Here is a 23,351-nt window from a genome sequence, read left to right as displayed (position 1 = left end):
TGTTTAGCTGTGGAAACGAAGCTTTTGTGAGTTCATATCTGTTTCCTTCTGCTGTCTATTAGTGTAACCGTACGATACACAAGAAATAGGCATCTTGATTGTATCACACATTTGACGTACGGTCAGATATTACCAAAAGAGTCCATCAAACACATCAGCCAACCTCCACACTCTGTATTTTGTCCACTTTGCCATACACAAGGGGGCGTGACTAGCCAAGGAACAGGAAGCAGTTTTCTCCGAGAGCTACCACTACAGTCAGCACTCCAGTATAACCTATAATTCAATGGCTTCCACCATAAAATATGCGCAAAGACAAAATTCCACAACCCAACAGATGACTGTGTTTGTACACTGTGTAACGAAAAGTACGTTGAAGAAAGAAAGTCATACAAATGCTCTTGGTCTATTTTTATCTCTCATCTGTTTGGTGCCTTCTGAAAAATGAATTATAGGTTTTCGTACTGGAACGTGTTGCGATGAGCGGGCGAGACGGCTCAGTAAAGAGAACTCTAGCGGCGCTTGTTGGAAGTATCTCGTGCTGTATCACCGCCGTCTCGATCCGGCTGTGTGCTGTATTTACCGGCCTTATGTATCCCACTGCAGTGTTCAAATGCATATTTACTTTGTTATTTAGGAATCGTTTAAGTGTGTAATATATAACAGGAATATACTTTCAGTTATTAATTTTTCATTTTTATTTTGCTAATTTTGTTAGTCGTTCTGTTAATAACAGTCATATTATGACGTAGTTGTATTATGTGTGAAGTAGTATTTGTTAATTCGTGAAAATGGCGTCTGATGTCGAGGCCTCTTGTATGAGTGACCCAAATTTTGCTGTTATTTGTTCGTTTCTTGAGAGATTTGCGAAGTCATGTGGTATCACTCATCCTAATACTTTGGAACTTCAAGAAATGCTGGAAAATTCACTTGAAGGTCAGTCAAAGGTTCAATATCCCGTTGTGTGTGTATTGTTTTGACAAAAAGCGTCGCTGTTTTCTTTCCTTTGCTCGTGTTTGTGTTTGTTATCGTGCCTGTCAAACAACATGCTTGAATGTCAGTTGATAGAGTTCTCGATATTTGTGGTATGCAACATTCCTTCGTGAAGTAAGTTTTTAGTGAAGATCTTTAAATCTCCTGAAACCGTGGTATTTAACAATGTCACACTTTGATCATTTGATGGCGCTGGTATCGTCCTTTGAGATTTGACATACAGAAACTTGATAGCAAAGTTGCTGATTTTTGAGCAGACAAAACATTACGATTAATTGCAGTTTATACAGTGTATTGTGTAAGCGACAGTGTTATTTCTTCAAGAATCATTAATTCAGAGGATATATCTGCTTTGTGAACGCTGGCACTTGACAGAAAATGATAAACAAATACAATGTGATGTCGACTTAATTTTAATTCGTTCATGCAAGTTTTTTGTTTGTTTGTTTGTTTGTTTGTTTGTTCAGAAAATTACTCTGTTGTGTGTGAATGCAAGGGTACAGTTTGTCAGTTCTTCCACTCGTTAACTTTCGTGTGTTCGCTGTGGTGTTGACAAATGGTTGCTAAAAAACATAAGGCAAATTTTAAACTTCCAGAAGAGAAAGGTTTATTGGTTCTGTATGTTCTAGTTATTCTTATTAATGTTTCTGTTAAGCTTTCCGGCTCCGTATGACCCGTCCGTTACTTCACGTGAAGTTAATCTGACATTTAGGCAGTGAATTAATCGTATTGTTGTATTATGTAGCCTATTCATTTTATGTGCTGAATCTCAAGTTTTTCAGACATGTGGAAATATCTATGAAGGCAATAGATATGAATTATTGCTAATGTTTTGGCTACTGCCAGGTATGTGATCTTCAGTAAGAAGTGTTTGTAATTTTATTGAAACTGGTTTGAACTAGAGAGCTTTTGCCTCATTTGAAACTTTTTTAGTGGAGATTTATTGATTTTAGATACAGCGCTGATCTCTTCTTAGTAAGCTATTAGAGTTGGCATATTGAATCAGGTTGCGAGAGTTGTCCCTTTCTTATTTAAAAAATTTGCTTGGTCATAAAAATCTTGAATGATTGGTACCAACTGGCATATGTACCAGAAGCTACCTACAGTAGGTATATCACTCCGGGGGAGCGTTTTAAATGCACGCACAAACACACGCTCCCCTCTGAACAATGTCTAAGCTCTTTTTCCTTATTAATGGTGATAAATCAGCACACATGCACAAACCTGCTTGGCATTTGTTCAGGTGTTTGTTTTTTTGAAATTAGGTTCTGATGAATGGCTGTGGCGCCAACTGTCCATGAGTTTTCTTCTTCTCATTGTCTGTCTCCTTTACGTCCATAGTGTTAGTTCCATGAATAATCTGTAGTAATTACCTAAAGTAAATATTTAATTCGTGTCTTCTTCATCAAAATTAATTTTTTATCACTCAAGTTATTGAGTTGTACATTGCATTGAGAAACACCAGTATTGAGCTGAATTCTTTTATATTAATTTGTAATTATTAACCAATGCTTTTTGAGCAAATCTACCAGAGAATGCAGTGGCCATAAATTTCATTCTGTTCATTACAGACTTGTCTCTCATAGTATTCATCTGATTGTGGATTTGTCATTAGTTAACAAAATTTGTTAATATGCTAAAGGGATGCAAGAGGAAAAGAAGTAGACTTGGCACTGAAGTTACAAAACGTGTTTCCATTTCTACATTGAAAATATAAGAGGTATGGAAGAACATGTAGGCTACCTCAGAGAGAGGGGACCATGTTTAGAAGTATCTGAAGACACAGTTAGGCCTACTGCTAAGTTTTAAGAAAATATATTGTAGTACTGGTATCACATGTAGTAATTTTATCAGTGTGTGAGATTTTATAGGCCTACCATTGGCTTAACGGTTATATGAATGATGTTGATCCACGAAATATCACTGTAATATTTGTCACAAATGGAAGATAGTAATTGCTTTTACTCAAATCAAGTCTCAAATCCCAGGTTGATTAAGAAATAATACAAAATATTTTATTTTAGAGAATATATACTTTACTGCTTTACAACAGCTATTTCTGCTACGTCACAGCGCTTCTGAAAGTGTTTTGTTTGTCCAACACTGTCGTCTGTGATGTCTTTGCTCACTGAAGTTCTTTGGTGTCGTTTTATTGATTTTTCTCATTCGATGTAATTTGATGGGCTGTCACTCCATGTGCATTAACTGATTCATTAAACAATTTATTGGTCCATGGATCATGCAATTTTCCTTTTAATATATATATATATATTGGTCCAGGGATCATGCTATTTTTCAACAAAATACCTGCACTCCCATTCGCTAGAAAGAGAGCTCGTTGGTGCCAGCCCTGGACCTCAAGAAAAAAAAACAAAAAAACGAGGGCGCGAGCAGCGGAATGCAAGACATATGGCCAAAGATAACAAAAATCGCAGACATAGCACTCCCATTCATCGGTGCCAGCCCTGGATCTCAAGAAAGAAACAAAAGACGGCGCAAGCAGCGGAATGCAACACCATGGACTCCTTTTTGCAGCCAATAAATACGTATACATATTTCTTGCTAGTAACGACGGTATTTCTTAATCAATCTGGGATTTGAGGCTTTATTTGAGTAAATCAATGATTACCTTTCGTTTGTGACAAATATTACAGTTATATTTTGTGGATCAACATCGTTCACGTAACCGGCTTAACTTTGTTTTGCACCCTTTAGTGTTTTTTTTCTATAGCCTGTCTAGTTATGCTTACCATAGGTAATATAGTAGACAGTACATTCAGCGACTAAACACAGAGTACCCGGCAGTGGAACATAATCTGATCCCTACAAGGGCTAATGGCTTTGGGCATATGAGTTCTTGTAGAAGGGTAATTGGCCTTCAGCAGAGGAAATGAATGGGTGCTTGCAAAAACGGGCTAACCAACATTTTTTCAGAACAGAGATAAATCAACTTTTGCAAATGCCAAAAAACAAAAACTGTACCATAAAACTAATATTTGTTTCATTATTTTATCTCAATGTAGTACTTTCAAATTATCAATATCATATACTGGAACTGTATTAAAAATAAAAAGTGCTTGGAAAAATAGGAATACAAAAACGGAAGAAAATTGACTTCTGCGTTGACCTAGATCTATAGTTAATAGTTTACCTTAGATTTGTAACCAAACTTTATTTTATGATCATACAATAAAAAAGAAAAAAGAAAAGTGTTTTATACACTAAACTAGACATGAAGATGCTTCAGACTTATTTTGAAATATGACGTAACTTTACCTCATGGGACAATCATCAGTCATATGGGTCATATTCTAATGCATTGGAAAATGATTCTTCAGTCACTTCTTGGCAATTGCCAGCTTTCAGTTCTCTGAAATACTGGTGATATCTTGCAGGGACATATTCAAGTAGCTCAAGCAAGTCCTTAAGCTTTGCTGGCTTTATTGGCCTTGTAACACTGTACTTTGGTGACAGCTGAATACTAGCAAGTGATGGCCGACCACCATTACTGTTCCTTTTGTGAAGGTCAACACAATCATATTCCTCAACAACACCATACGAATATTAAAAAAAAATACTTATCTCAATGTACTGCCAAAATTTGGTGAAAATCGGATAAGAATTGTAGAAAAATTAAAATACCAATATAAATGGTCTGTAGGGTCAGTAGGGTCTCCCCTTAAATGGTACATCTTTCGTAAATAGTATGCCTGAAACTTTTCTAATTAGTACTGTTTGCTTATTTACAGATACCATTCTCTTGGTTTCTTTTTCTAGCAAATGTTGTGCGCTTACAAACTGATCACTTGTCATGTTTACTACTTGAAATGGCTTTCTTACTCTAGCTCTTTTTACTAAATCAATCCATTCATCTGGTACAAAAACACAAGAAACACCCGCAGCCTCTAGCATACATAGGAATAAGGTTTGCTAACCTACATATACAGCAACGCCATCTTTACGGCCTCCTCCATAAACGTGTGTTAGCCCGATTTTGCAATAACAAAATTGGTCTAAATAAAATGGCATAAAATTCAAAGCGCTGTATCTCATCACACAGGATTACCTCATGTTAGCCCAACTCACAGAAGATAGTTTGAACCTTCCACAATAGATGATGGCAGCACATAACTAATTTTTTCCAAATTTGTTGGTTAGCCCATTTTTGCGAGCACCCATTCAAATGCTGTTGAAATCCCGTTAGGTGCAGCGTCTGTACTCTAGTGGAGTGGCTGCAAAAGTCTTGTGTTCTCCATATTAGGAACGGTGTAATAATATGTTGGCAGTAGCTTTGGCGTCAGACTTAGCAACAAGTGGACTGAGATTTGAATGTTGCATCTTTATACATCAGACCCAATACTATGAATGGGATATAGCTAGGTTGTCCCTTGGAAACGACATGTCCCACCCGATCTGATCTGGGTGAGGTTACCTGCCCTTGGCTGAGGCAGGTTAAAGAAGTGAGGCCAAATGACTCAATTTCCCTAATTTACCTCAATCAGCATTGGCACTCTGATGGGACAAAGCCATGAGCTAGCAGAATCATTGAAGTGTCAGAGAATTGATATTTCTTGCATTCAAGAGACGAAGTGAAATGTTGTAAAGTCTCGTGACATAGGTGAGGAATACAAACTCTTATACTATATACATTCATGCTTTTCAACCTCACGGATACTCACCGACAAAAACAATAAGCACAGTAAATTGCATAAAACCAACACAACATCACAATTACTCCGTACTTCACAATGTTTAAGTCCGCCAAGAGCAGAACAAAAACCTGACATGTAGTGGCCAAACCATGAACACGGTCGGGTCATCCTTTCAGGGCTATGCTGAAAGTTTTTTGCAGAGTGTGAGAAAAAAAAATTTATTTGCGAAACAACAATTACAACTTTTCAAAATACTTTCCATTAGCACGTATACATTTTTCCATTCTCTGAAACCACTTAGAAAACGTTTCAGTCCAAGCTCCTTTCGGGATGTCACTTAGTGCACTCTCGTACCCTGCAATGGCCTCTTCATCTGATGAAAACCGCTGCCCACGTATTTTTTCCTTGGTTTTAGGGAACAGAAAGAAGTCACATGGGGCCAGTTCAGGTGATAGGGGGGATGAGGTAACACTCACACTTTTTCCCTTTCTAAAAAGTCCATTGTTCTGGCAGCCTTGTGTGCAGATGCATTGTTGTGATGCAGCAGAAGGTGCCCACTCTTGGACTTTGGGTGCTGTGACCTCCAAGTGGTGAGGACTTTGGGAAGACAGTCATTCACATACCATTCTGCATTGAGTGTACGACGTGTGTCCAAGGTCACAGTGGTGAGATGCCCCATTTCCGTAAAAAAAAAAAAAGTTGCCACCATCTTCTTTCCGGAGCTCCGACTTCATCGAACTTTTGTGGGTGGTTCCTACCCTGGAAAGCATCACACAGAAGACTGTCTCTTTATTTCAGGGTCATAATGGTAGACCCATGTTTCATCACCTGTGACGGTATTGTAGGTGTCTTCGGACTGTCCTCCATTGAATTTTTCTAGCATGAAATGACACCAGTCCACTCTCTCCTCCTTTTGGCTTTCTGTCAGGGAATGTGGCACCCAACAGGCACATCTCTTGGTAAGGCCTAAATAATCGTGAACGATGGTCTGCGCTGCTCCTGACCTAATATTTATGGTCCCTTCAATGTCACAAAATGTAAGATGTGGATCTGCTTTGATCATTTCCCTCACAGCATCAATGTTTTCTTGAGTCACAGCTGTTGCTGGGCGACTGGGACGAGGTTCATCTTCAATTGACTGCCGACCCCTTGAAAACTCGCGAAACCAATTTCCAACTGTGGCTCTAGAAGGGGCAGCCTCACCATAAACGCACAGGAAAGAAGAATGGTATTGTTCGGCACTTAATTCCTTTTTATAATCATAAAAAATCATTGCTCAAAAATCGCGGCGCAACAGATCCATCTTGCACCGTGTCTGACTCAGCACTGCCTGTGCTTTCTTCCCTCGCTGTGGAGGAACTACCGCTAGGAGGGGTTGCGCACGCATGTTCCAAGGTCGAAAAACATCACTCTTTCAAATGAAAATAATCCCATTGTCCTCAGAATTGTGGTTTACGCGCTGCTAAAAACTTTCGGCATAACCTTCGTATTTTAGTTAATATAATCAAGCATGCATACAATTGGAGGAGGAGGAAGGAAGAATCTTGAGACATATATGGGGCACTAAAAAGCAAGGTGAAATCTGGGTACACAGATCAAGGCAGGACCTATACGAGAGTATAGGAGCAATCTCGATTGTGATAAGAAAGAGAAGGTAATGATTTGTTGGACATCTCATGAGGATGGATGACAGTAGGCTGATGAAGAAGATATAGAATACAACCTGCTTAACTGGAAATAAGTGGATGTAGGAAGTCAGAGAAGATTGGGAGACTATTGTCATAAAGGAAAAATATCCACTGATGACAGTACAGGATAGGTCCTAATACAGAAAGCTCGTGGAAGGTCTCAGTTGAACGGACACCAGGATCCAGATTCAGATCACAGAAGCAGAGAGAGAAAGAGGAGGAGTGAGAGAATGAAGAGGTATTGGGAAGAAAGAAGACGTGCCAAACAAGTCACTCGTGATCCTCAGGGGTTGTAATGAACCGAATAGAATAGTATTGATTAGGTGGGAATGTCCAAAAGCTCTGTAATTGTGATTTCATCTGGCCTTATTGCTTTAATTCGTTGTTATTTGCAAAAAACAAAATCACTATTGTCTTAACCAGAACCATATGATTCATTAAGATATATAAAAATTGCTTCAAATTTTTTTTGTTGTGTTTATCGTTAATGCATAAAAGTCATGACTATAATAATGGAAGAAATATTTTCTTTTTATGTATGAAAATGACCTGGTCCAGTAAGGGTTTAAATTAACGAGCCTGTTAGAATATAAGCGATCCAAGAAATGAAGATTGGAGGTACTCATACTGTTACAGCACTTGATCCTTTCCACTCGCTGGTTGAGAAATTTTATTTTCAGTCTACTTGCGTTCATTTGTGTCAAAAATATGTGAAATTTATTTATTGTGTATCAACACACAAAACAGTATAAATAATTTATTAATACACTTATGCTTAAGTCTTAGTGAGTTTTATAGTTTTTCAGTGTGTGGAACCAGCGTTTTGTCTTATGTGCCTCTTATAAGGGCTTCTGATAAGTTCACCTGCATACACCCCAGCGTCAGTGGGTAGGGTCTGACACATCCCACTCTGATGAGTCTAGTGTCAGACCTAAGACGAAACGCTGGTTAATAGAGCAAACGCCTGAAAAGCCTTACATCTGATCTGTTTTTGACATACTCTATTGGTGAAAAATATCTAATTCCCTCCATGGGAATTTAGAAATTTCCAAAGTGGTACTACTCATAGGTAACTCAGACCCATTCTGAACACAGTGGAACTGACCAGTGGAATACACATGATGATGTCTAACGTAAGCAACACTCAGACTCAGATCCATAGGTTCCTCACATAATGGTACTGCTCCTATATAACGTAGACCCATGGTTTTCTTCGCATGGTGGTACTAGTCGCAAATAAAGTCAACCCACAAGTTCCGCACGTAATGGTACTAATTGCAATTATTCTCATGGTTCTAATTTAATCATACCTTCATCGTAAAAAGAACAAGGTCGTGTCATCAGGCAGTTGCGCACAAAGTCTTCCACACTCGTCATCTTCAAGTCGTCGTCCTCCTGGAGCTTCTTTAAGCGGTCCAAACAAATGGAAATCGCAGGGCTATAATTCTGGGCTGTAAGGAGGATGTAAGCCTCTGACAAACCTCCAAACGTCTCAACTTCAGATTTTCGGTCAAAAGGTGAGGATCCCATGTGAAACACACTTTACGGAACTGTAGGTCGTTTGTGACAATTGCTTGACACCTCCCATAACTGATTCCAACTTGTTCTGCAATTTCTGATACTATCGCCTGTCGATAGTCTTCAATACTGTCTTGAACCACACAAATGTTTTCGTCTGTAATGCTGGTCCGAGGATGGTGATCGTGCTGCTGGTTTTCCACACGTTCTCGTCCTTCCTTGAACTTTTTATGCCAGGCAAACACATGCGTTCTTGACAGTGTTTGATCACCGAACTGTGCAGTCAATCTCTGGCAAATTTCTGCTGCTGTAACTCCTTCACGAGCAAGAAATTTTATTGTTATGCATTGTGCAGTGGAGGGGTGCACCTGTTGCTCCAACATCGTGAGCGTTACTGACGAAACGGCAGGAAATATCTAACAGCACGCTCCCCCACTCCTAACAGTCCCACCTAAACATAGCAGAAGCATGCAGGCAGTCCTACCTACTGTTGATGTTCAGGAACAAAGATCCTCTTTATATTTGATTGACTTTCGTATTAAGAGTTCCAATGGAATTAGCTCCCCTTACAGTTTGGTTATCATTCCTCTACTTGACAATGGTAGGTGCAACACTTGTAATCTTGAACACATAACAAGTTGTAAATGGACATACAGTACTTTTGCCCTTTAACACAGCACTTGAGAAGTTTTTATAAACTCAAACCTGAATTTAAATATCTTTTCGTACTTCAAATTAGACAAATCAGCTTTCGAAATGTACTCTAATCAAATTACTGTGAAGAAGATTTTCAAGATGCACGTATCATGCCAGTGAGACTGGGATGAGTGTACTCACAGCAGCTCTATATAAAGCTTGGATCAGTTACTTCCCGGTGACAACAATACTTAATTGATCATTACTTCCTTTTGCTACTCCCGAGCGTTGTGAAATACATTACGAATGAAGGAGCTCTACTCTACTCTGCCAGAGTGGAAGCTCACAGCTACGTGTCCTACGCTGCAGAGCCACTTGCTTGGTCTCCTCCACTGTAATACCTTAAGTAATGTTGTATTCGCAGTATTTAGTGTATCTGACAGCAACTCTCCCACATGAAGAGTTTTCAGTCTTAATAGGAAAAATTGCTTTTGGTTCAGAAGACGAAAATGTCCTTGCAGGGGGAAGAATGTTTCAAGAAAACCTGCGCTGAAAAGCAGCTGCTGGGTGCGAAGCAAGCTACAGACAATGTTTTACCACAGAACTAACAGGTAATGTGCAAATTTCATTGTGTTATATGATATACTTTGGAATAGATTGCTATCAGGGAGGGTAAAGCTGCTGTCATTATCGAGAAGGGAGGAGCATACTTTGAATTTGACTTGAAAATTTTCTGTGGTGTGGGGGTGGATTACTGATAACCGAGGTTGGCACCTCTGTATACTAGGCAACTTGGATGTTTTTGGGGTGTACGGACCTGGAAGGAGTGACACACCGGATGTTTTTGGGGTGTACAGACCTGGAAGGAGTGACACTGGTGTAGAATTTTTTTATAAGTTAATTAGTTCTTTGGGGGCATCATAGAAAAGACCGCGATTGTAGTGGATGTGCTCAGTTTACCAAACGTTATCTGCAAAGGTAATGTGAATGAAGAAAGCCTGACCAACAAATGATAGATAATCTGGAAAGGACAGTTGAATCAGAAATTGACGGAACCAACTAGAGGGAATAATATTCTAGACATGGTGCTGATAAAACCAGATGACCTCTATAGAGAAACTGAAGTGATAGATGGCACAAGTTGTCACAAAGCTGTTTTAGCTATTAGTTAAAGACATGTTGTAAAAGTTCCAACCATTTAGCAGTGCCATTTAGTTTATAAAAGAGGCAAAATAATCAGTCCCCTCTTATTGGAATTTAGGGCTGTTCCCCGGGTGCCAGATTCCTTATCAGTTGTTTACCTTGTCTTAAAAAGAAAGATTTCAGGGAAGTTAGAAATTTATTGAACTTATCCCTTGGCAAATTATTCCAATCCCTAATTCATTCCCCCCCTTCCCCCCCAAAAAACCCCTGTAAAAGTAGTTAATGGGACGTAAAGCCAATAACATAATTTCCTTTTCCTATAAAAACATATTTGCCCCAGTTTGTTCTCATGAATTCCAACTTCATCTTTATCTACTTTAAGAAACTACATTCAAACTTATTTGATGGAGCCTTACCAGAAACTTAATACACCCTCTCCTTTACATCCTATTCATCATCTTCATCAATTTCCCTCATCCAGCTCATGCCTGGTGGGATGTTTATTGGACCTTTCCATCTTCCTCGATTTGACCAGCAGTGTTTTTCCTTAACTGTGTTCCAATCCAGGTTTCTTATAATTATACTCTTATTGATCGTTTTCAACCACCTTAGTCTGCATCTCCCTCTTGCTCTCACTCCTTCTACATGGGTTTCCATCATCCGCTTCAGCATCCTTTCTTCTTCCATCCTCATAACATGTCCAAACCGTGTAAGTTTATCCCTGTCCATTCTGTCGACAAGCTTTTCCACCCTGATTTTTTTCCTGACGTCCTCATTTCGTACTCTGTCCTTTCTTAAGTTTCTTCTCACATTTCCTAAATTTGATGTCGCTGGCCTGGATTTTATTAGATAGACTAGCTGATGTACCCGTGCTTCGCTACGGAATTCTACATTGTATACAGAATTCTAGGTTAGATAGTGTACACGTTGTGAGCAAGATTGTATGAAATTGCATAGCTCTTAACGTTACCCTAAATACGCGATGGGGAAGTCACCAAATATCTTTTCTCATATGAAGACTGAGTTGGGGATCTTTCACTGTAATGGTAGACCCGTTTTCATACCATCAGTCACAGTCAGGTTGGGGAGCTTTCATCATAATGGTAGACACTCGCTCTCCACCTGCCTTTTTACATCCTCAGAAAGACTGTATTAGTGGTTTTCCCAACTGAAATAAACATACATTACAATGACGTCAGTAGGAATGGCGCAATTAAAAGCAATGCTTTCATATGAAATACTCGAACGAATGAAAAACAACACATTTTCTCATTTTTAACGAACAGGATTAAGCTGCCGATCTAACAGTCCAAAGTTCCAGAGCCGGAATGACCAAGCCGCAGACTGCCGTGAGCCGTGAACACTCTTCGTCCCTTTTCGGTGAGGAGGATGTCGAATAGTGGCGACTCCCAGGGCAAAAACTATGCCCTCTTACTAATCTTTTTCCTAGGAGTACCCAATGAGTCGATAAGTATCAATTCACTACACTGGTGGCGGAAAAATCTATCTGACTTGGAGGCAAATTTTTCCTCCAAGCCAGAGGAGAAACCCCTTCTTCACTGCTAATTTGGAATAAAATGAATGTAGAATTTAATAAAAATGAAGAAGCTTTTCTTAAGAAATGGCTCTTTTCAGGGTTGAATGTTGAGTTATTTAGTGAATTGAGGTGCTATAATTTGGAATAGCCCTAATTGTTATTCTAGACCAGGTCATAGACGTCAAGTATGCCCAGTGCTCATTCAAAACAGCACGTCAGAGTAGGAATCGAATAGCTGGAATACTATGATGAACCAGTATGTTACGTACCAGCTGTATCAGAAAATGTATGAACCAGACAAATGGCATTCTAAAGAAGAAAGTTTTCTAATTCCCCAGCCATTTCCCGCCAATGTTCAGTCAGGCTATTATACTCAGTACGCAGCAGTAATCCCATCTATCAGAGTTGAGAGGCAGGATAAGAGACAAAGAACATCGCAACAAACATTGGTCAATGTAATGTTATTGTTGATCCATGTTTTGCTCTTTCGATATTGTAGGTGTTCACATTTAGTTTTCTTCCGACTATGAAATTCAACTCTTAACATAGTCGGTACCTTTAAACTGAATAAAACATAAGGGACCGGAAATTGTATTCTCCATAACTTTTGTTATGTAGTACTTTTCGGTAGGATCAATAACAGAGGTATTTAAAAATTACATTTTAGTTGCCTTCCCCTAAACTACAATTTCATCCAGGGTGAGTAAAATTGTTTCTAGCTTAGACTGTAGTTTCTTATTCCCTGACTATATACCGATTTTCATTAAATTCTGTGAACCCATTTTCTCGTGGCTCGGTGTTGATATGGACTTGGCAACAAAAATACAAATTCATGAATGTCTGTGTTATCATAGCCGGTACGGTAAAAATGTATAAGACATTAATGGTCAGAAATTTAATTCTGTATAACTTTGGTTATATAGTATTTATCGATACAACCACTGATAATATAAATATAAATATTTGAGAATTAAATTTTAGGCCTTCTACTAAACTACCATTTCACTTGGTGTGAATTAAATTATTTATAGCCTAGATTGTCGTGGCTCATTCTCCAACTTCGCATACCAATTTTCAGTGAGATAGGACTACCAATAATGTAGATATTTAAGAATTAAGTTTTAGGCCTTCCCCTAAACTACCATTTCACTCAGCGTGAATAGAATTAGTTATTGCCTAGATTGTAGCGACTTATTCCGCGACTTTGCATACCAATTTTCATTAAGATTATACCACCAATAAAATAAATATTTGAAAATTAAATTTTAGGCCTTCCCCTAAACTACCATTTCAATCAACGCGAATAAAATTATTTATGGCCTAGATTGTAGCGACTTATTCCCCGGCTTTGCATACCGATTTCCATTAAGTTCTCTTTAGCCATTTTCTAGTGATGCGTGTACATACATACAGACAGAAATTACGGAAAAGTAAAAAGTGCATTTCCTTGTTACTGTGGACATGACCGATAGAGAAATACAATTCTTTTCAAATTCTGAGCAATGTACAGACAAAACTATTATAATATATATAGGCCCTATAGATTTATTTATTTATCAACAGGTTATTTTTCCAATTAAAGATGATTCCATAAAACATAATATATAACAAATACACCTTAAATAAATAACACTAATTTCCTAAAATAATAACCAATTTCAGACTAAATCTAGATACCTTTATATGTGCATATTTACAATACCTTAAATTAAATAAATAAATAAAACTAACCTCCTTAAATAATTGACATTAATAAACTACATCTAGTAATATTTACATATTTACGAGTACATATTTTACAGATAGGGTGTTACATTCATGAGGTCATTAGGGCACGTCTAATTTTAGACGGGGTGAATGAAAAAGGTCCACTGATTCACTCACCTCATTCAGTGATGTTAGTGCCCTCACAAGCCATGAGTTAGCCTGAGGCACAGTTCTTACTTCAGGCAGATGAAAACTATACCTTTGCCTAGTATTGCGACGAGGAACATGTAATGGAATCAGCTCCAATAATGTTGAGCAATCCACTCTATTTGTCAGACACTTATAAAGAAAGAGGGCATTGGCACATGTGCGGCGTGAGTGCAATGTCCTCATGCTCATAGTCTCACAAAAAGACTTGTAATCGGACGAAGAGAGAGAAATACCCAAACCCTTGTAGCTGATCCATTTCATGAACCTTATTTGGACTCTTTCCAACAGTATTCTAACGATGGCCTGATTAGAGTGCAAAACAAAGTTATTAGAGTTCTAGGAGAAACAAATTCGGCACAGTTTCTTTTCAGAAAGCCAAGTAATTTAAACTCTTTCCTAGAAATGTTGTCTAAATGTTTCTCGAAGGAAATACCGTAACAGTTTGAAAGTGTCACACCAAGATCATTTATTTCATTCACAACAGCTATTTGGAAATTGCAAAAATGGTCAGGGAAATTTACTCATTCCAACTTATGTGAAAATGTAATTGCATTGCATTTTGAAGTATTCAAACCAAGCAGCCACTTTTTACACCAGTTACTTAGGAGGTTTAAGTCAGACTGTAGCAACTTACAGTTCAACTCACTATTGATCACCTTCAAGATCTTTAGATCATCAGCATATAGAAGGCAATTACTGTGGTGTATAAATATGTTATATCATTTATGAATATGACAAAGAAAAGAGGGCCCAGTAAAAAGCCTTGGGGGATACCTGAAGTAGGGTGGTACGGTTTTGACATAATGCCATCAGCTTTAACTATGCAAACCCTATTAGTGAGATAGCTTCTAATCCACTCCAAGGCACTTCCTCCTATTCCATATGCTGACAATTTGATGATTAGAGCATCATGTTGAACTGAATCAAAGGCTTTGGAGAAGTCCGTGTAAACAACATCCAGAGATTCTGAAATGAAATTGATGTACACCGCCACATTGGACACGGTAGAGCGTTTCTGTACAAAACCGTGCTGTGCTATATTAATATACTGTGAAACTGAACTGTACAATCTCTTGTACACGATCTTCTCTGCCACCTTTGAAATCAGGGACAATAACACGACAGGCGTATAGTTATTAAACGCCATTTTGTCTCCTTTCTTGAACACTGGTATGACGTAACCTTTCTTTCACTCACACGGAAAATACCCTGACGAGAATGACATATTTATTATGATGCTAAGTGGCTTACCTAGCTCAGATGCACATTCTTTCAAAACTATTGCGGGTACGTCATCTGGACCACATGATTTGGAGGTATCCAAAGATGCAAGAATTGAAGATACCTCTGCTGGAGAGGTCACTATTGAAGTTAGGCCTATATCACACACAGACGAAGTGGATAGATTACACTTTGCGGCAGGTGAGTGATACTTTTCAAAGGTATCAGCAAAACTGTCCAAGATGCTCCTCTTGTCCTGTAATTATTTCCTGTCCTGAAGCATAGTAGATGGCAGGCGAGATGACCTCCGTTTGTTGTTTACAAAATTCCAGAAACACTTTGGGTTGGCAGCTAATTTCGATTCCATCGAAGTTATGTAGTTTCTGTATTTTTTGAGCATAAGACACTTAAATTCACCGCGTATGGTCTAAAATTGCACATAATCACTACTATGATGAGTTTTTTAAACTTCCTTCTTGCCCTCTCCTTTTCTTTTAATTTATCTATTACCTCAGAGTCGTACCAGCATGGGTACTTCCGGGTGTTAACTATCCTGGATGGTACAGTGTCGTTTATTACAGTGCGAAGGAGGTCGTAGAAAAGGGTTAACGCCTTATCGACGGAGGAGGAGTCTTCGATTAAATTCCAGGGACACAACAAAAGGAGATCTCTCATTTGACGAAAATCGGCCTTAGTCCATGAGAACATAAACTTCCTCTGCGGTACGGGGCGCATAACTCGCGGTAAAGATAGAATGAATTCTACAGCTCGATGGTTGGATGTAATTGCCTTTTCCGTCTCTAAGCATTCCAAGTGTTCACAGTATTGTTCCGAGATTAGAACAAGGTCCAGGAAGTTCTCGTTTCTTGTTGGGAAGTGACACATTTGCTTGAGTCCAAATTCACTGACGATTTCAAGAAGTAAAAAGACATCCGCACATCTTTGTTTTATAACGGGACCAGGATTCCAAGCCAAATGCCCGATGTTAAAGTCTCCGCAAACTACAAGAATATCCTGTTGGTTTAAAACAGCTGTCACGTTGGCCAGTGTTGCTCGAAGATTACTCATCCTAGTAGTTACTTTGTCCGGTGGCAGGTAGCAGCACACTACAAACACAGACCTTCCTGATGTTGGGTTGGCCTTGACCACGAGACACTGCCAGTCTCCCGCCAGCTCTGGCCGGGAAATTGGCCTAGAGCAGATTTCTCAGCAATCATAATCCCTCCCCCTTTCACTTTGCTACTATGGACCTGATGTTTGTCTTGGCGAAACACACTGTAATCAGTAGACAACAGTTCATTATCACCAACAGAATCGTTTAATCAACTTTCTGCTATACAAATACAATCTTTGCTGGTGTCACTGAAAGTGAGGTTAAAGTCTGTCAAAGAATTACACATGCTCCCTACATTTTGGTAGAAATTCATACCGCTGTCATGCGGGGGTCCTGGGTTCAGATGTATGTCACCGGACAAAGCCAATAGAAGCACACAAATCGCTAAACCAGATATCTTTGGGCTAGAGTTTGTCTGTTGTTTTTTCGCCACCAGATACATAGTTCCATTTAAAGCCAGCATGTGGGACAAAATACGAAGCTCCGAGTCATTCACTAAAGCGTTTTCCCAATGGTTATCATATTTCACGTCGAAGTATACCACATTCTCATCCCGGAGGCAAACTCTAATGGACGTGATACTACATTTGAACACTACTAATAGACAAAAGACACGGAGCGATACCGACACTCGACTACTTCCAGACGCCTTTTTGACAGTATCCAGACAGGTCTCTCCTGCATATGTCAGTATTGGGCAATAGTACATCATATACATCATCTCATACTTCATTGGCACTTCTTTCTACCACACAAGATCTCTCACACTCAGAATGCATTTCCTTGTTGAATCCATTTTCTGATCTCCACGTCCAGCCCTGCTTCGCTTCCCATGTAGTTGAAGCTCTGCAGTTTCAAGGTTTTGTCCCTTTATTTTTATAATTCCCTTCCTTTCCATTTCTTTCCTTTCCCTTTCTCTAGTCAGCACCAATGTCATATGCTTTTTCATGCTGATTTTCAATAATCTCACTCAGTATGTCGAGTTGTCCTTGTACTTCCTCTCTCTTAACTCCTTGCACCACAATTTCATTTGCAAACAGCATTACCTTGAGCTCCCTGTCTCCATATTTTACATTTGTCTCCTTCACAGTTTTATCCATAACTATTATGAATAACAGTGGTGACATCACACTTACTTGTCGTTGTCCAGTTTCATTCCAAAAACCCATACTCTGTTCTTCCCACACATGTCTGGACACTGCTAACATTTTTTATGCATTGCTTGCATGCATTCTATAATTTGTTTTATAAATTCTTTCCATTGCATTACTTTCCTTACATTTTCTCTGGGCACACTTTTGTAAACCTTTTCTAAATCAAGGAATATCATCACTCATCATGCTCTCCCTTCTGTATTCCCGATGTTTTTCCATTACCTGCCTCGTACTGAGGATGGGGTCTAGTGTTGATCCTCCATTTCAAAAGCCATATTGCTCCTGTTGTAATTGTCCTTCCACCTTTATTCTCATTCTCTTTTCTAGTACCCTTTCAAATATTTTTGCTATCTGAATGTGATTTCTTGATAATTATCGTGTATCTTCTTGTCCCCCTTAAATATGGATATTCTTATTCCAGGCATTTAGTACTGATGTTTCTTTTGAAATTGATCTAAATAGGCTATACAGTCATTGTAGATCAACATATCCTTCTGCTTTTATCATTTACGCACACAATTCACCCAATCCTGCTGCTTTTCCCACTTACAGTCATTTGACAGCAATTTCCATTTCTTCCATTGTGATTTCTTTCTTGTATTCTGTTTCGTCACGCTCTATCATCTTCATCACTTCTCACATTGAGTTCATTAAAATAATCCATCTTTTCCTTATCTTGTCTGGTTGTATATTGCATTAAAGTCTCCCATGACAGTAACTTCCACTTTATTTCTCTCTCCAGGATTTTGCATCTTGATTTACCCATCTCTTTCCTTTTCCCCCTTTCATCTGCTCTGTGTAGACTCTTTCTTTTCTCTTCCTTCTTATAAGTCTGTATAGCATCTTTTTACCACTATACACATGCTCCTCCAACTCTCGCGTAAATCCTTTCCAACTTCATTTCTTCACTTACTACTTTCTTGCACCTATTTTTAATTTCCTAATACTTCTAATTTATTTCATTTTATCCCTATTCCATAACTGTTGCTTTCTTGTTTTTTCACTACTTCCTTTACCCTCTCGTTCATTAAGACCACGTCCGCTTCTTTCCCATTCCTAGCCCTTTCCTATCCTATCTGTGTCAGTGCGATGTAAATCCAATTGTAAGAAAAAAATATACCCTCTCATTCCACTATGGGGTCTCTTTATCTTTCACTCCTTCAGCTATTCTGCCACAAGCACTCTCTGCACAGCTTAAAAATGCCTATTCCATTTCCACGCTCTTCACCTCAGTTCTGAGTATGTTGTTTCAATTAATTTTGGAATTTTTCTTTAACTTCCATATTTTTTAATTTCCATACTCTTTATTTTCTTCCCTGTTATATGTTTCATTTTTGCTAATTTTCCTACTTACATGTTTGCTACCACTACTCTATGCTCTCCATCAAAGGCTGTTTCTAGCAAGCTGTTGCATCTAACAACTGTCTACGATTAGTTCTTTCCACTAAGAAGTAATCTGCTACTGTTTTTGTCCTTCTGTTTCCCCATCCATATCTTGTAATCTGTCTCCTGGTCTTCTTTTTGAACCATGTATTGCCCACAATGAACCCATTTCTCACACAAAAATCCACCAACTTCTCTTCCTCTTCATTCCTCTTTCCATATTCAAAAGGTCTAATTACTTCTTCCATGCCTTTTCTGTCACATTCCACCATTGCATTAAAGTCTCCCATGACAGTAACTTCCACTTTATTTCTCTCTCCAGGATTTTTCCATGTCATCTTTGCATCCAGTCTTCGGTGCATACATTAGGGTGAAATCTTTTACTCCTCTATCCTTGGTGCATCTTGATTTACCCATCTCGCACGGCTTGCTGCTGTATGCCGATAGGTGCGGGGACGGGGGATGTATGTGCTAGGCTTTGCTCCATCAGATCGCCACTGCTAACTAACAACCATGCATTCCTCATTGTATGTACTTTCTCACCTCATACTTCTGACATAATTTATATAGATAACAGAGTGCTGGTATTTCACTCCCGTTTACTTCTACATCCTTATAGTAAGATATTGCAGGGCTGCTGTTATAGGGGTAATATAGTTTTCTTTTTATAGGTAGATCTGCTAAAATGAAATGCAATCTTTCATATTTAGTGTTCTCTTTTGTTGGTTGGAATTGAACCCGTGATCACGGGTTGGACAACACCACTGACCTGAGGAACCTAATAAGCCAGTGAACAATGGGTACGACCGCTGTAAACAAAATTTTAATATAATAATGATAGTGGTGCATAACATTTTTATAGACTTGGTGGTGATCTAATGAGAATAAAGTGAGTGGTGAAGGCATCATAAACACCCATTCCCCAAACCAGGGGAATTAAGAGTATGAGGGGGTTGATTCTGAAAATAGAACCGGAGCCATTGGACCAAAGGCAAGCATTCTATCCATCTAGTCACAAAGCTGGACTTAAACTTGCTAAACCTTAGGCTACCATCTCCACTGATCAGGTGTTGATTGACAGTAGCAGAGGCCAGGGCAGTAGCTCGTGAAGCAGCCTTGACAACACAGCAGGCTTCTCCATTGGCTATTGGCTGCAGCTCAAAACGCTTAAGGCTTGACCAGCCATTGAAAAGGGGTAACCTAAGTCTAGTGATAGTCCATATCTTGATCCCAGCAAACACCACTGATATTCATCTAAGATCTTGTTGGTTACTATCCCCACTCCATTCTTTGCCTTATGTCCTCCAATCCAGTAGAGTGTATCCCTTCCTCAACCACTTTTTTCCTTTTCTTCTCCGCTTAACTTCACTCAATCCCATCATAGCTATATTCTCCTCCATAACATCAGTCACCTCTTCTGACTTTCCGGGTTCTCTATTGATCGCCCACTTCTCGTATTTCTTTCAGCATAATAACTGCACGTTGCTTCCGGGGAATGCCCTAGTCTTCTGAGGGTGATTTAAAAGTGCCATTACCGGGCGAGTTGATCGTGCGGTTAGAGGCGCGTGGCTGTGAGGTTGCATCCGGGAGAGAGTGGGTTCGAATCTCACTGTCGGCAGCCCTGAAGATGGTTTTCCGTGGTTTCCCATTTTCACACCAGGCATATGCTGAGGCTGTACTTAAATTAAGGCCATGGCCGCTTCCTTCCAACTCCTAGGCCTTTCCTATCCCATCGTCGCCTTAAGACCTATCTGTATTGGTGCGACGTAAAGCCACTAGCAAAAAAAAAGTTCCATTAAGTTTGATGAAACGTGTGTAGGCTCAAATGAACGAATTAGTAATAAAAGATACTATATGATATAATGGCACAAATGCTGACTCAAGTATTGAATAACCGCGTCAAGTATGACAATTCTATGGTTGTGAGCAAGCATGGGGAGAAAAGACCACAGACATCCGGGGTATGTCACCTGATAGAAAAGTGTCTTTAGGCTACTTATTATTACTTGTCAAAGTAGTTATGTATTTTTTTTTTTTTTTAAATGTTGAGTTTTAATACATTACATTTTTGTATACTCTAGAAAGATCTCTGGACAAAAATTTTCCAAAATGATGTTTTTGTGTCAGTCCGACTGTTACAGTCCGGCTTGACAGGAACTGTTAAAAGCAATTTTTCATGTGCATGTTAAACTCTCCATTAAGCATGGAAATCTACTTGTTATTTTTATATTTTCCGCAATGTTTCAGTAACTCTTCAATTAACATGTGTAACTAATTAGTAGGTATCATATTTAAGGTAGTCTACATAGACCTGAATAAAATAATAATCGTATGGCCACATCTACCGTCTGCAGACATTTCAATTCAGTGTTATCTGCCTGTCTGCTCATTAATTTAGATGTTTTGTTTTACTCTAGACCTACTAGATGGCAGAGTGAACCAAATCTGTCCTGGGCATATGTGGCAGAGTTTTATTAAATTTTGTTGGGTAAACACCAAATGTGTTACCAGAGCTCTTTTACATGCTGACATCGTAAGACGTGGAGTGTTGCATGGACTTTTTTCTGCCCTTAAAAAATCTGACTACCGTTGCTGGGTTTGAATCCGCTATCTTGGAATCCACAGGGCGAGATTCTACCATTGACCCACAGAGGCAGATCTAGTTAGGGAACTGTGATTTAAATATAATCTAAATTGCTTCAATTTATTCTATATCAAAATATCTTTCTGCGATGAGAAAGTATTACAAGTATCCTGCTTTTATTATTTAAGAAATAGGTCATCATTTATCTGCGTTTAACCTTGTTGCCCAGATGGCAGATTCCCTATTAGTTGTTTACCTAGTCTTCTTAAAACATGATTTCAAAGATCTTGGAAATTTATTGAACATTTCTCTTGTAAATTATTCCAGTCTGTAATCAGTCAATACTGATCTGCACTTAGGGCAGTCGCCCAGGTGGCAGATTCCCTATCTGTTGTTTCCTAGCCTTCACTTCAATGATTTCAAAGAAATTGGAAATTTATTGAACATCTCCTTTGGTAAATTATTCCAATCCCTAACCTCCCTTCCTATACATGGATACGTACCTCAGTTTGTCCTCTTGAATTCCAGCTTTATCTTCATGTTATGATCTTTCCTCTCTTTAAAAGCTCCACTCAAGTTTGTTCGTCTAGTAATGTCATTCTTCTGGACATTGCCACAAAAAACCAGGAGAGATAAGGTCTGCAACGAGAGGATTCACCAAGAGATTCAAATGAGAGAATCGTTGTGATACCATATTCAGATCAAGATTGAAATGGTATGACATTGTAATGAGAATGGATTCAGTAGCTAAGGAATGGCTGGAGAAAACCTTAAGACGGCAAAAGACTTAGAGGTAGACCTGGAAGGAGATGGATCGAACAAGTCAGACAAGATCTAGAACATAGAGGAATGGATTGGAACCGAGTACAGGAAGAAGAATGGTACCTGAATCAACTAAGTGGCGAGTGCTTATACACCACACCTGGGAAACTGGAGACGGTTAACTGATGATGATGATGTCATTCCATGCCATCTCTCGACTGACAGCTAGGAACATACCGCTTAGTCAGGCAGCTCATCTCCTTACTCCCAAGTCTTCCCAGCCCAAAGTTTGCAACATTTCTATAACACTACTCTTTTGTCAGAAATCACCCAGAATAAATCGTACTGCTTTCTTTTCGGTCGTTTTGCTGTGAGGAAGTATTACTGGTATCTTACATTTTTTTTTTTTTTTTTTTAAATGATGCGGTGGCCATGGTGGGTGTTGTTGTTATGATTAGTGGTAACTCACCATTCCAGCAGTTCTGTTTTGTTGTCGATGACTACTACTATTTTTTTTTTTTTAATTCGGTATGCCCAGTCCAATAATTGGAATGCAGTTGTTAAGTCTGCATGTAAAACTCAAAGCATGTGTATCAGTGCCCCATTGTTGTATGTCACTCAATCTCTCATGAGAACAATTGAGAAAAATTTGCCTGAAATATCAGCATAAACAACTTTTTCTTTATGATAGTGACACACTTTTTGGAAAGCCTACAATTTACACTACCACTCTAAAATTTTTGAACACCCTTGGATTTCTTAGACACAGTACTATGTAGTATGTAATCAAATAAAACCAGTTAAAGTTCTATTATGGTGGAAATTCAAAGAAACACTAATACATCACATTATTCCACTTTTGTTTGATGAAAGATGTTTACTTTTAAGATGAAACATTGATATCCCTAAAAGGAACACACGCCCTAAAGTTGTTTTGGAATAATGCAAAATGTGTCTGTAATTCACCAGATGTCGCTCGCAATAGCTGACAAAATAGACATTGGCAGTTAAAAGCAGTTCAGTGCTTCACAAGTAGATATTGTTTTGCA

At 38.8% G+C, this 23,351-nt stretch overlaps 1 protein-coding gene across 1 annotated transcript in view; it reads left to right on the top strand.

The window, feature by feature from the left end:
• Window positions 1–791: 791 nt before the first annotated feature.
• LOC136857786 (microtubule-associated protein futsch) overlaps window positions 792–23,351 on the top strand; it is a 468,803-nt gene continuing 446,243 nt past the window's right edge. Inside the window, exon 1 of the mRNA XM_067136704.2 lies at window positions 792–936. Coding sequence (XP_066992805.2) covers window positions 792–936 — 145 coding nt within the window. The remainder of the gene's footprint in view (window positions 937–23,351) is intronic.

Source organism: Anabrus simplex, chromosome 1 (assembly GCF_040414725.1).
Source record: "Anabrus simplex isolate iqAnaSimp1 chromosome 1, ASM4041472v1, whole genome shotgun sequence".
NCBI lineage: Eukaryota > Metazoa > Arthropoda > Insecta > Orthoptera > Tettigoniidae > Anabrus > Anabrus simplex.
Note: the sequence above shows the minus strand (reverse complement) of the source record. Positions and strands in the feature narration are given on the sequence as shown.